The sequence below is a fragment of the Rhipicephalus sanguineus genome, chromosome 9 (assembly GCF_013339695.2).
Source record: "Rhipicephalus sanguineus isolate Rsan-2018 chromosome 9, BIME_Rsan_1.4, whole genome shotgun sequence".
NCBI lineage: Eukaryota > Metazoa > Arthropoda > Arachnida > Ixodida > Ixodidae > Rhipicephalus > Rhipicephalus sanguineus.
In genome coordinates, this window is record NC_051184.2 from 89,503,754 (window position 1) to 89,518,107 (window position 14,354).

The following is a 14,354-nucleotide window of genomic DNA, read 5'->3' on the forward strand; positions in this document are numbered from 1 at the left end:
AAAGAAAGAAAACAAAGGCACAACCGATGAAAGGCCACATGTGCAGGAAGTCCAACCTTATAAAACACCTTAAAGATCGCAATCTTCTTGTGTTTTAGAAAAGCAAGGCACCTCAAACTAAAGACAGGGCACTCAAGAAAGTGCACATTACGAAGGACTCAAAAGATTACGACCCCAGTGCCTTTTGATGAAGTAATATCGTTGGTAAAACTTTAAATGCCGTTTTCTCAAAACGACTTTTCTTGCTTCCTGCTTCGCTTGTTCCGCTGATTTCTCACTGACCGCTGGGTCTATTTCAGTTCCGTTTTTTGTTCTATATTCCTTGAAGCACAGTTCAGGGCGTGACATTCTTGCTTTTTCAGTATGGCCTTTTGATAATTAGCTATTTGACGAGTTGTACAAAGCCTCGATGCCTGTTGCACAGTCACCTCATGAAAAATGAAAACTAAAAAAAATTTTGTTGCAAATAAAAAAATCTAAGAACGTCATGCCCGCAATCAGACATCTTAAAATGCATAGCACTTTGAACGAGTTTCCTATCGCATTTTTTAAGCGAGTCAGACTCTGAACAAGAGCAGAAGGTGAAATATATTGTAAATCAAAAAGTTGTAAAGATATATTCATGAAATTTCTACAGTAGCATTAAAAAAACATTTCAAATAAGTGTGCCAATTTTCATCAAAATCCATGAAGAAATAAGAAAGTTGGTACCGAAAGCCACGTCCCCCTTAATGCACTGTTTTATTTTGCTGGGTTATTAATAGTTCACTTATAGCAAGTTTCATGGTGCACGGAATCTGCAGGAATTCTTTTTTTTTTCTATTTTGAGAAGTGTGTTTCAAGTTAGGGACTTCAACCAGTGCACAGAATCAACCTGTATTTTCAGTCTAATCCCTGGACACGCGTCTCTGTTGAGCTTTGCATTCAGCCGTGAATTAAGCTTCAGTATTTGCTCTGAAGTCAGCATCAGCTTCTAGTTAGCTTCATTACCAGAAATGTAGTTGCTTGTCATAAATGATGGTCACGTTCATTGCCGAGCAACTGTTCTTTTTGACTATGTGGAATCTCAGGTGCTCTGTGAACAAAGGACGCACTTCACACAAATAAAAAGGCATTTATTGCGCATTTGATACAGCAAGTTAGCTAGTTGAATTGCGCAATGAATGTAGCATGCTGATGAGACACGTTGCAGAACCTAGGACATTCTGCTGATCACGTAAGGATATTAAGTAAGGGTGTGCGAATATTCGAAATTTCGAATATTTTTCTAATAGTGTTTGCTATTCGATTCGATTCGCACTGAAATTTTACTATTCGAACTATTCGAACTTCCCAAAGACAAATGCACTCAACGTCCGGTTGAAAGTGACCCCTTCAGATTTTCAATATGCTTCACCTCATTACACTCTCGTATTGCGGCAAAGCTGCCTTTCAAGCTCCGTTACGGTCGAACTTAGCCAAGAAAGTCCGGTTGAAAGTGGACCTAGATTTTCAATATGCTTCATCTCATCACACCCCCGTATTGCGGCAAAGCTGCCTTTCAAGCTCAGTTACGGCCGAACTTGGGCAAGAGACAGTCAACGTCTGATTGGAAGTGGTCCCTAGATTTTCAATATGCTTCACCTCCTCACACCCGGTATTGCGGCAAAGCTGCCTTTCAAGGTCCGTTACGGTTGAACTTAGCCAAAAGACAGTCAACGTCCGTTTAAAAGTGGTCCCTAGATTTTCAATATGCTTCACCTCATCACACCCCCGTATTGCGGCAAAGCTGCCTTTCAAGCTCCGCTACAGTCGCAAATGTATTAACTCAAGAAAATGCTGGTTCCAACATGGAGATGAAAGATGTGGCAGAGTTGGGGGCTCAATTAATGCTGTTTTGGACCTGAAATTTGGGCAGGAAGTCCGAAAAATCGGACGCCGAAGCTTTTTAGCATCCAAAATTTCAGATGTTCTTATATATCGACGTCTACAAGGCAGATTTGGAACTTCGGACTTGAAGGGAGCACACCCTTGCCCGCCACATCAGTTGGCCTTCCACAGCAGTTGAAAGAGGAGGAGAGGCTGAGGAAATGGCATCTCTGCCTATCACATGTAAAGTGTTGTCGGCAACACTTTGGTCGCACCAAATCATGTACATAAATACAATTCGGCCTCTACATTGCCTCACTCTTGATAAGAAAGACAACTATGAAATATGACCCCACCAGTGCTTCCTCAACCTAGCGAAAAGAAACACTTTCATGTTGCTATCTCACAAGAACATACTTAGGGAATCTCTGCAACTTTTTCTGTAATTTCACTTCGAATTATTCGAAAAATGTTTGAGAAATATTCGAAAATTATTCGAAATTATTCGATTCAATTCGCACTCAATTTTTATTATTCGAATTTGCATCGCACCCAAAATTTTGCTATTCGCACAGCTCTAATATTAAGCACGTGATATTTGTCCCTGTCAGGAACCATGCCTACAGTAGACTCTCGTTAAATGTAGTCTAAAGGGACCAGGAAAATAGTATTTCCCGTCGAACAGCAGTTTTATTTAGTGAGAGATGAACAGGGGTGCAGAATTCAAGTACGAAACAAATCCTACCAGATTCAGTTGTTCTATTTGAGCAGCAATTTCATTTATTAAGAGATTTCCGTTTACTGAGAGTATACTGGACATCGTTCATGGGGGAAGTCTCACAAAGGGATGTGCATTCCAGAGAACTAGAAGTGATCAAGCACACAAGGAGACCGCCTGCAATCCTGACCCTAAGCTAAAGAGACAGCAGCAACGGTCTTTAATTGGTGCGCTCACTAAAAGAAAAATTCAGTAAGAGAAGTCTCATTTGCCTTTTGAGCATTGCCTTCTACGCATCAAGTGAAGTAAAATAGTTGTCACAATGCTAGCCATCACACAGTTGCATGTGTGACTCTTGCACGTGAAAGTGTTGTTGCATGTCCGGCTTCTTGCATGTGTGCAGCCTTCATTTGAAGCCGTGAGCCCTCAGCGTAGTCCCTTGGCGGTGACCAAGTCGCTGTCGCGTGAGTCTCGCCTCAGCGTAACATCCCAGCTAAGCCGGAGTGCCAGCCAGGGTAGCCAGGAAGGTTTGGAGCCACCCCCAGAGCCCACCAAGAAAGTGCTCACCATGCATGGTGTGGAGGTGAGCACTCGTTCATCTCTCCTTTTTTTTTACACCGAACCTGTCTTAGTCTACCCTGGGATGTCGTTGTAGTTATAGCAGTAATAGTAGTAGCAGTAGTAGTGGTGGTGGTGGTGGTGGTGGTGGTGGTGGTGGTAGTAGTAGTAGTAGTAGTAGTAGTAGTAGTAGTAGTAGTAGTAGTAGTAGTAGTAGTTGTAGTAGTAGTGGTTGTAGTAGTAGTAGTAGTAGTAGTAGTAGTAGTAGTAGTAGTAGTAGTAGTAGTAGTAGTAGTTGTAGTAGTAGTGGTAGTAGTAGTAGTAGTAGTAGTAGTAGTAGTAGTAGTAGTAGTAGTAACAGGTGTCACACAGGTCACATGACTAGAAGGGGAGTGAATAAATAAAAGAACGATATGATAATGATGCTTGAAACAATGATGATGATGATGCACGTGATCTTGTTAACAAATCACATACAGTTGTGCGCTTACAGCTTTGCTGTCCAATGGTTTTCACGGCATGGAACTGGTCGAATTTCTTTTTCAGCTTTTCACATGTATAGCTGACGACTGCTAATTAGAATTCTACAGGACAAAGTTTTTGTGGAACTGTTCACAACACAGACATGATTTTTGGATGGATTCACCTGCGGGCAGTTCATGCAGTGTCTAATGAGGTCACTCCAAATCTCAAATGTTATTGATAGGAATGAGCGAATGTTTGGGTGCTTCGAATATTCGAATGAATATTACATTATTCGAATTCACTTTGACCTGAATTTAGGTTATTTGAAATTTTGAATCGAAATGAATGAATATATGTATATTTGACCATATGTAACCCCCCCCCCCCACTGTAAAGGCGGTTTCACTGCAGCTTGGTGGTGCTATGCCAGAAACCACCCCTACAGAGAAAATTCACACTGCCACGAAGCCACACTTCAAGGTTAAATGTGCTTATTACTTTCACCTCAATTATTTTTTAAGTTTAAAAGCCTGTTGTACATGCTTATATGCACTAAGTATAGTCATTTATAAAACGTAACGTATTGTACCATCTTTAACCCTACTGCTATTCAAATTTTGCTGCTATTCAAAGTTGCCTTCTCTTCACTTTGAACCAAAAAGGTTACATTCACTCACGTGTAGTTCCGATTCTCAAAAATATTATGCAGGTTAGTTGGGTCATGACAAAAATGCTCATTTTCCCTAATAATATGTGATATATACTATTCGCTTTCAACTACCTTCGAACATCAAATTTATTGTTTGCCCCTTCCTAATTATTGCGAAAGCAATTATGTGGACACTCTTGGCTGTTTTTTGCCGTCGGCGTCGCCGTCATGTCGCATATATGCATATGTATGTGTGTGTGTATATAATATATATATATATGCATATACATAAGCCACAAAGAAAAATAATTCAGAAAGATACTTTCCAAAGCGCGGATTCAAACGTGCGACCCCTTGCTCCGCAGCGAGCGGCGTTAGATGGCTCGGCCCTAAACGGTACGTCCCTCGGCATACTAACAGTGAGCTATTTACATACACCATGCGTGTTTTCTTGGTCACCAGCGAGATGGCGCGAAGGGCACACGGGGTGTGCTTTAGGGTCGTCGCCCCACTCGTTGCAGTGTGCGCAGCTTCCTGTCTTGCCAGGTGCACTTTGCCCTACAGGGCATGGTCGCCTGCACACGCTTATCTCATGAGGGGGATGGTTTGTATGTCTTGTGCTTTCACCGCGATGTCCGCGCTGAAGTGGCAGAGCATACGAAGATCACTTTGCTCAATACAACGGCCGCATTTGTGAAAGGAGTGCGCTGTTCAAACAGAAAGAAGTAACAACTGTGACAGTTGTTAGTTCACGCTCATCCTGTGTATACCTGTGCGTTTGTTTCGCGTCTCCTTCTTTATGTTTGAGCAGCGTGCTTTAAGTGTCGAACTGTGACGCATGATAGTTCGCACTCGTCCTGTGTGCGTTCTTCATGCGTCCTTTGTAGGCTTGTGCGAATATTCGAGCACTTCGAATATTCGAACGAATAATACAGTATTCAAATTCGCTTCGAGTTGAATTTAAATTATTGGAAATTTCGAAGTATTCGAAATGAACGAATAGGTGTAGTATATTCGTCCGCTTATAACCCCCCTGTAAAGGTGGTTTCACTGCAGTGGAGGGGTGCTATACCGTGAATACACCTTTCCAGGGAAAATCCGCGCTGTCCGTTTGTAACCTCCTGTAAAGGTAGTTTCACTGCAGTGGAGGGGTGCTATACAGTTAATACATATTTCTAGGAAAAATCCGCACTGCCACGAAGCCTCACTTTAAGGTTAAACGAACACATTACCCTCACATTGATTCATCATTTTTTAAGTTTAAAAACTTGTTATACCGGCTTATATGCTCTAAGTATAGTAAATTTTAAAACGTAACATATTATCATTTGCATTCTACCGAAAGCCAAATCCTGCTACTATTCAAAGTTGCTTCCACTTCCTTTGAACCAAAAAGAATGACATTTGCACATGCCTTGTTACAAGTTAAAAAATATGTTGTGCAGGTTGGTTGGGTCATGACAGATATGCTCACTTTTCTTTATAATATGTGATATATACTATTTGAATTCGATTCGAAATTATTCGACCACAATCACTATTCGCTTCGAATTTGCTTCGAACCTAAAATTTACTGTTCGCACAAGCCTAGTCCTTTGCGTTTGAGCAACGCGCTGGAAATTTCGAGCTGCTTTCCGTTCCTCGCGTTATATTCCAATTTGTTGCTATCGCATTGATTGCTTCGCTGTTGCAGCAAAACTGTGACTTTTTATTGATAATATTTATTCGCAACCTCAAGGTTTACACATGATGGCAAGGAACACTTAGCATAAATAAGAAAAAAAAGATATGCAGTATTTGCAGTATACAACAGCGTAAATTTATAAGGCAATACATTATAGCAAAACAAAGCAAACATTGAAACATCGTAATGTTATCTAGAATCTCTGTGTCAAGCTTTTTTTTATCATCAAGTTACTGTGTAGACATTATGAGGAGACTTGGGGGCACTGCAACATTTTTTTTTTTTGTCACCATATTTGATATGTATCTATTCCTGGAATCTCAAACAACAAAGAGCAAAACAAATTATGCGAATTCACGCACACAAACCCATGTTATCACTTAGGAAAATTTCAAAGTTCAAGCAAAATAATAGTTGCCCCCTAATAAAATTTTCACAGCCACTTCTCACTCTCCCACGACATTGCTGGGTGCCAGCAATGTCGTGGGAGAGTGAGATCAGGGCTTCAACAGAAGTCAGCGTGTCTTAATTGCCAAGCCCGCTCGACGTGTCTTAGCATTACCTTGTCCTCCACGATTAAGAGGTGCATAATGGCTAAAGCACCAAAATAATTGCTAGTTTATTTGGTTTTTTTTTGTGTGTCATGTTCAGCATGACACCATCAAGCAGTGATTCCACTCCTGCGCCAACTGCACCAAAGTGCGCCAAATTGTATTTACTGTGCCAGCCTGATAATATAGACGAAAATTGCGCCAAACTGCACCAAAGTCTCGGGTTTGGGTGCGTCTGTTACCGGCAATCGCACCGCCGGCACGTCAAAACGTGCAGCTTGACCTTGGGGCCGCCAAAGTCGCAACCACGGACCAAGAATTATTCCGCTGAATAAACAGCACTCGCGCATGCTTGCTGAGGAAGCCATGACGCCATGCATGGTGCCGACGCAGCTTCTGTTGTGTAAGTCAGCTCGACAGCAAAACACGCTCTCCACAGATGCTTGGGACGTAGGCCATTCGGCAGCGTGTAAGTGTGGTGACGATTAATCGGCGGACGTCGCCTGTTCCAGAAACGGTGCTGATAGCTCGTTTCAAGCGTCGCACAGTACTAATGAAAGCAATGTTCAGTATTAACTACATTCTTGCCGCTAAAATGTCCGTCACATCTGTTTCTGGACATTGCGGAATGAAATCTGAGATTCCTATAGCAATAGATTTATGGAACAATATCGAATTTTCCGTGCTTCGCGTCTATGGAAGGGCACGTGAACTGTGGGAACACGTTAACACTTTTCCTCAGATCTACCTTATCCATGTATCTTCATCCAGAAGAGCTTTTTCGTCATTCCTTCCACCAGCACATAAATACACCCTAAAAGGCCCTGCCCCTTCGAGCTCGTGAGTGCTAGGGTTTCATTTCAAATTTTCTGCTTGCTTTTTTAAAAATGTCATCTCATTAATAAAAGTATGCCTCCTTGTCGGAGCAGCCGCACTGAGTTTTAATATGCGCAGCTCTCAGTAGCGTACCCATCGCTGACGGCGCACTGTGAAGCGGCTGCGTTATGTTACATGTCCGCCCCTCGCTTTCCAGGGTAGCTGACGGTTAAAAAAACTCAGTTTCGCTTAAGGGTGAAGCAATGAATGTAATACCAACAAATTGTATTGTTATACAAAGTAAGGCTAGTAGCTAACTCTATTGGATCTTATCTCGCATAACTCAACAAAACGCTGGTATAAAGATGCCCGGCAACAGTTTTCCAAGTAGCCATGGAATGGCTTCACTTAAGGAACTTATTGCCTCACGAATCGAACGCTGCAAAAATTTTTCTAATCCGTCCGGTACGAGTGGAGTTACAAAGATTTCTCACACGCTGTAACTGCTTTCTCTCTTCTCTCGCCTTGGCGAAAGCGCTCGAAGCTAAGCAGGGGGGGATGGCACGGGGGAAGAAGGTACGTCACGCGCGCCTCCTGACCTTGAGCACATTTTCTTTTTTTTGTTTCTTCGAACGCGTGGCGTACGTTCAGTGCGATCGCTCACGCGGGCGAGTGGTGGCCTCTCGTGGCGGCCGCAGTAACTACCGAGCGCACCATGTTCAAATCGGCCAATGGCGTGTAACCTGTCTGTGACGCCGTAAGCATAATTTTTTGTCGAGAGAAGAGGAAGTGCTTTTTAGCTGACTTTGCGAATTTGTTGAATCCCAGGTTGCATGCTGCGCTTTAATGTTTGGCTTGCGTGTTCTCGGGAACTTTGACTACCGATCGGCAGCGTTTTATGACCATGCTGAAAAAGTGCTGCAGGGCCCCTTTAAGGGAATATGGCCGCTCCAGGAACAGAAGCAGTTTTCGTGCTGTGAGTTCTCTAAACGCAAAGTAAGCGTTGAGAGCACGCAATTTCACGAGCCGTCTCCTGATGCCTCGAGATAGCGCGCGCGCGCCAGCGAATGTGCCTTTCGAGCGATGGAGTCCCCCTCCCCTGGCGTCCCTTCATGCTCTTTATGAAAGACGGGCGGGGCGTTTCCTCTCTGTTTGATGAGCAATCAACGGCAGGCCCGCGCATGCAAAGATGTTTCGCATGCGCTCTTCGTGCGACGGAGACGGCCAGCTCATTGAATCTGCGCTTCAGCCGCATTCGTCACCAGCGTTCACGAGCTTTTACCCACGGGTAGAATATGCAAGGTGATGTTATCAATTGGGACTTTTTACGAAAAATTACGGCAAGGGCAACGGCAAAATCTCGTCGAGAGCGTCCATATAATTGCCACAATAAAATTTAAATTCCAAAATAAAAATTTAAAAAGTTGAGGAGCCATTTCACTCTGTAAAGGGGATGATAAACGAAGCTGTTTCGCGCATGGCAAGGAGGTGACGTGGTGGAGGACAGTTTGATATGTAAGGCCAGGTTGTTAATGTTCAATACGCAATATGAATGCGAAAGCCTTAGATGGTCCATCAAACTCGAAAACTGACCGTCGGTGGCATCGCTTGATTGACGCAAAAAGTAATCATCACATGATGGCGTCATCATGACGTCATAGATCGTCAAAACTTGTGAGGTCATCATGGCGTCATATATCGCGACGTCACGTGATGACGTTATCACATGACATCGTCGCTTTGCACTGCTTCCGTGATCGATGCGTCGATCATGGAGGTAGTGCAAAACCAGGTGAGGTACAGAAAGCTTGCAGAGAGGGAGGGGGAGTATCAACACATCGATTGAGAAGAAAAAGAACCTGGCTTTTGCCTTGGAGGCGTCTTAGGGGAATGCAGTGTGTCTCTTTGGCATTGAGGAACTGTTGTACATCACGGTACATGTCTACCACATCTGCTGATAACCACATAGATGTATTTAGAATGTTATTTCATAAAGTACAATTTTATTGATCTGCTATTCTGTTTATTTGCTAGTGTCGAAAATAATTGCTTAAGAGGTTAATCCTGAACACTCAACTGCATGAGCCCTTATTTTTGCACTATCGAGAGAAATATGGAGTGCTCCTGAGATGATTTTTTCCATGAGATTTGCAATGAATCGAAATATTTCTAGCTCTTCATAAGAGCCCCATAATAATTATTCAGGTGCTTGAATTTTAATGCAATTTGCTTCTCTAGTGCACTCCAGGATGTAAAATTAGCTGCTCCAGAGTGCTCCCAGGTGCAAAATTATCTGCTCCAAAGTGCTCCAAAATGGAAATTTTGCTGCTCCGAAAATTGCTCCAAATCAGAAGTCCTTGGTAGCATCACTGCATCCAGTTTCCTAGTCCGACCAATTTTATTGATGCAATGTTGCCACGTTTCAAATGATGCCTTAACATTGTAGGCGTTGCTTTAAAGGGACACTAAAGAGAAAAACGATTTTTCTCATATCAGTAAATTACTCTTTCACAGTACCAAAATCACCACGCTTGTTGCAAAAGGATGCTTGGTAAGCGAGAAAATGTGCAATAAGATAATGGAGGTGGCGACACCAACTTGAAGTTCCCACACCCATTGCTGTGGTGTCATAGATTATGACAGTGTCTACCATGGCCTACACAGTTCCTAATCACTAAAAATGAAGTATTGCCCTCTGTGGGGGCCAGAGAATTAATATGCCATGTTTTAGAAAATTTCGTTGAGCCAACGTCGCCAAAATAAAAAAAAAAAATTCGTGACGCCATGCGCAGAACTTTCGGCACAGAATTTAAAAATGAAACCTTGACCTTGATTCTCTCCTCTGATAATAAATCTGTGATGGTGAAATTAACGACAGTATTGTTTTCAGAGTGCACTTAATCAATCTAGACCAATTCATTGCTTCACTTTAGGGTCCCTTTAACCTTATGGCAACAATGCGTGCTACTTTCAAACTGAGTCATTCTCTTGTTGATTTCTCCGTGCAGATCGACATGAACAGTGCGGGAAGCATCACGCGTGAGGAGCTCTCTGAGGACGAGGAAGAGGAGGAAGACGTCTACGGCTACACCATGAGTGAGTGGCTGCTCGTTTGACTGGCATGCTCGGGTGGCAATAAGCCCTGTGCACCAGGGAGCTTCGCATATTCAGGCTTTGAAACGGAGCATCCACGACATATAATTTAATGGACTGCGCCATAGGCTGATTGACCAGATGCGAATGCCATTCCATGCACAACTGCCAGAAGTCATTCCCCTGTCAGACGGGCAAATAAATTTTTGTCAGTCACATTGTAATTGTAGTCAGTCACAGCTGTCAAGTGCAAAGGCCGTATAATTCTTGCTGTGGTTATTTGTTTAGGTCACTTCACTGCGTCAAAATGTATAAATGCACTAGCGGGGCTTCAAAAACAAATGAAGTATTGCCCACTGATGGCTTGCAATAAGTTCTTAAAGAACACATTTATTTCTGCGTGGGATGTGAGCCATTATAAGGTTGTCTTGTTATGGCGCTTCAACTGACGCTTTGTCGACAAATACCGTCCCGTTTCTTTATGCACCAATGTTCTGGAATCCTCAGCACTTTCCGATGTGCAGTGCATTGCATGTGTTTTGGATGCAGTGGCATCTTGTCTTTGCTCATGGCAATTGATTGCGTTGATATTTTGCAAGTAATGACTGAAACGACAAATACAGTAGAATCCCACTGTTACGTTCCCGGGTGCTGCGTTTTCCTGGATGTTACATCGTTTTCGGCCGGCCTCGGCATAGCTCCCATAGGATCCAATGGATTGGGAACCCCGCTGTTGTGTCGCAACTGTAGGGCCATTCCCGCGTTGTATGTTGCAAACGAGCCCTCCAAGACTGCCCAGGCGGCCATGTTGACTTTTCACGGGACTTGGCTTGGTCTGCTCGGTGGCTTGACGATCTAATTGGCTGCCAGAAGTGGGGAGGGCGGCATCTATGATGCATTTTCAAGTTCCGTCACCAGAAACACAAACTCCGAGACCTGTATTTTTCATCTAAACGTGGTGTCTATGACGTGTTGCTAAAAATTGGTTTTGATGCATTCAGCGAAAGTACGGACTTCGAGATTAGTTTTATGTTGCACAGAGTCATCCTGTTTGTGTGAAATGGCTGCCGGGGTGGACTCATCGCTATCGTTATTGTAGGAAATGCTTTTCATGGTCTTCTCGCGTTTCCTGCCTCTCTTTTGTGTGATGTCATCTTAGTACTTCCAACGTGCCAAATAGACAAACAGGATGGCACCAAGAAAGGCACTGCAGGTGCTTGAGAGACACCTTGTACTGATCGGGCATGAGAAAATGCGCCACGTGACACTGCACGATTTCTTCAATCGAAAGGTTTGAAGTAAAATTGCATGCTTCTAGCCACTACTCTCATTCTAGCCAATTTCAGATTTTTTCCTGTTTCTCGGCTCTTACGTTTTTGTTTACAGTCCGGTGAAAAACGTATCAGCGGGGTTCCACTATATATAACATGCCAGCTGATCTACTAAATGACCCTGCGGTCACTTTCAAATGACGTTTTTCTTTTTTCATATAGTGACGTTCCGCCAAAGTTACACTCAATTGCGGAGTGCACTTGCTTGAATTAATTTTTAATTTGCCTGTGTGACTGGGTTAGAAGCTACATCAGTTGCTCAGTCTTTCAGTTCTGTCACAACACACGTCACATGACTTAAAGAACAACTTGTGCGGTGTGCGGTACGCATTTGGTTTTAGAGCTTTCAGGGTTAGCCCAAGAGTTTCTTTCTAAGTTCCTAGAAAGGAGAACTGCACACCAGCTCACCACATAAGAGACAAGATTTCTTTGTAAATGCGGAATGCTTGATAGTAGCGGGAATGTCAAATGAGTGAAATAGGCACTTTGAAATACAAACGGGTTCTGCATGCTGCTTGACCGCACGGATTCCTCGGAACCTTGTGAAGCATGGAAGGCTGTCACATTCAATGGGAACGTGCGTTAGTTAGGGGCCAAGCTCAGTACAAAATGTAAGCTATCAGTCGGCAGAAACTGCATTTAAAAGTTGTCGCTGTACGTCACGAGGTATCTCCTTCCTCGTTACTGCTCGATAAAATGTGCAAGCGCCAGTAAGGCATTGTTACGCTGGTGTATCTGCTTCATCGATCATGCTGCCAAGGTAAGTCCTTGTTTCTGCCAGCTTTGCCTTCGTGGTTTTTTACCCAGTCACCGGGTTGAATAGATTCTCTTCTAAGTGATCTGGCATAAGAGCCAGAGGTTCACAACAAATGGCTTGAACACATACGCCATTTCACGTGGCCAAGTTCTAGCACCACGCAGCGGTCACATGGCACTCGTGATGGCAGTGCATGGTTGTGCAGCACAATGGAGCACCTTGGTCTTGTCTACTCGTTTTTCTCGCGCTTCTTTTTAAGTTGTGTCATCTCCGTGGTTTCCAACTAAAAAAAATTGTATCAAACAGCCCGTGTATTTACTCGTGTTTGTTTATTCTTACTTCCCATATTTACTCAACAGTTTATCTACACTGAATGATGGGATGATTATGGATAGCTCGCTTCAATACCCTAGAGTGTGCAGTTGGGGGTTCGGTTCATGTGGAGGTTTGGTTCATGTGAAGCTGGGGGTACGGTTCATGTGGAAACACATGAACCGGAGGGCCGTGAGCACCCTGAGAAGAAGCCTCAGTTTTTTTTCCTCTGTGGCTAAACTGACTGGTATTCACCTTTGATATTCAAAGTGCTACAGCACTGCCTTGTGAGGCATGAATTTGTGGTAATTTGTGTTAGGAACAATATCACGTAATGCTTCATGACAAGCTATCCTTCTGCGGCTCTGCACTCCACTTTCTTTGTTTTTTTGTTTCCACGGGCGGATACAGCACGTGTGGGAAGGGCATGTGAAGCACATGCACCTGTGGGGAATTCTGCATGCTTGAAGCTTGAACCGGATTGTGCTTACGAAGCAAACACACTGTTAACCTTTCGGACACCTGGTCCACTGATGCATTCCTTGTGCCCTCTGATGTTACTAGATTAGAGCAGCTGTGTTATATTCGACACCACTCCTAAGTACTCCATGCGCAGTTAATACATTTTATGTTCGTCCCATTTCCAGCTTTTATGTGGAAGCAGTTACTCAACATGAAATCCAATTGCAATTGCCTCTTCCTCTTGTTTTCTGTTATTGTATATAGTATGTCGCAGTACTTCTAGAGGTTTACTAGTGTACATTGTGAGGCCAGTAATTAAGGGGCTACCATGAAAAGACAACTGGAACATTAAAAACATACAAGCAATAATTAAAGACAACAGTGATCATGCATGGCCAAAGCCTGCTATTCAGGCACAAGTTTTTTCATGCCTTTTAACGTGGTGTACTTTCAGTTGGGTAAAGGCAATATCAACAAAATTGCTTGTCACAACAGAGGGAAACAAGATGGCTTGAATCTGATACAAGTAGGTAAAATTACAATAGTATGAAGGCTGGTGTGGGTCCTTCTTCCGTGTTTTCCATTAACATGCAGAATTTTTTAATGCAGCTCTTTGTTGTGACATAAAGCGCTTTGTACCTAAAATACAAGCTATGCACAAATCCACCTTTATAACCAAGCTGTCATATACTACTGATATAGCAGCCTTTCTATGACATACTGTTTCCAGTTCTATAGAACATTGCACGTTATTTTGCCATGCATCATCAAGATTTACTTTATTGTTAGAGTAAATGAGGTTCATCCACTTTGCATGCACGTACCAGGAGCTTCTGTGATAAGCATAAACAACAGAAATAATGCCCAGCAGTAAATTTGTCAATTGTACACATTCTCTTGCATGCTAATATTGCTACCGATGGCAACAGAAAAACGTAGAAGCAGAGTGTTGGGTGCACTCCATTCACCTTTGTGGTCCTGAACATTGGCTTCTAGGTGGTTTCTGAACAGAAAGCAGCAAAGCTTTACTGGAGCGCCGAAGAAGTTGTAGGACTATGGAAAACTTGCATACATTTTTATTTATTGTTTCTCAGTGTGACAGCGACATCA

At 43.1% G+C, this 14,354-nt stretch overlaps 1 protein-coding gene across 2 annotated transcripts in view; it reads left to right on the forward strand.

The window, feature by feature from the left end:
* The window catches only part of LOC119405994 (multiple PDZ domain protein), a 352,266-nt gene that overhangs the window by 164,745 nt on the left and 173,167 nt on the right, over positions 1-14,354 (forward strand). For both annotated transcript variants that reach the window (XM_037672815.2, XM_049419279.1), the window contains 2 exons: positions 2,970-3,149; positions 10,298-10,385. In XM_037672815.2, coding sequence (XP_037528743.1) covers positions 2,970-3,149; positions 10,298-10,385 — 268 coding nt within the window. The remainder of the gene's footprint in view (positions 1-2,969; positions 3,150-10,297; positions 10,386-14,354) is intronic.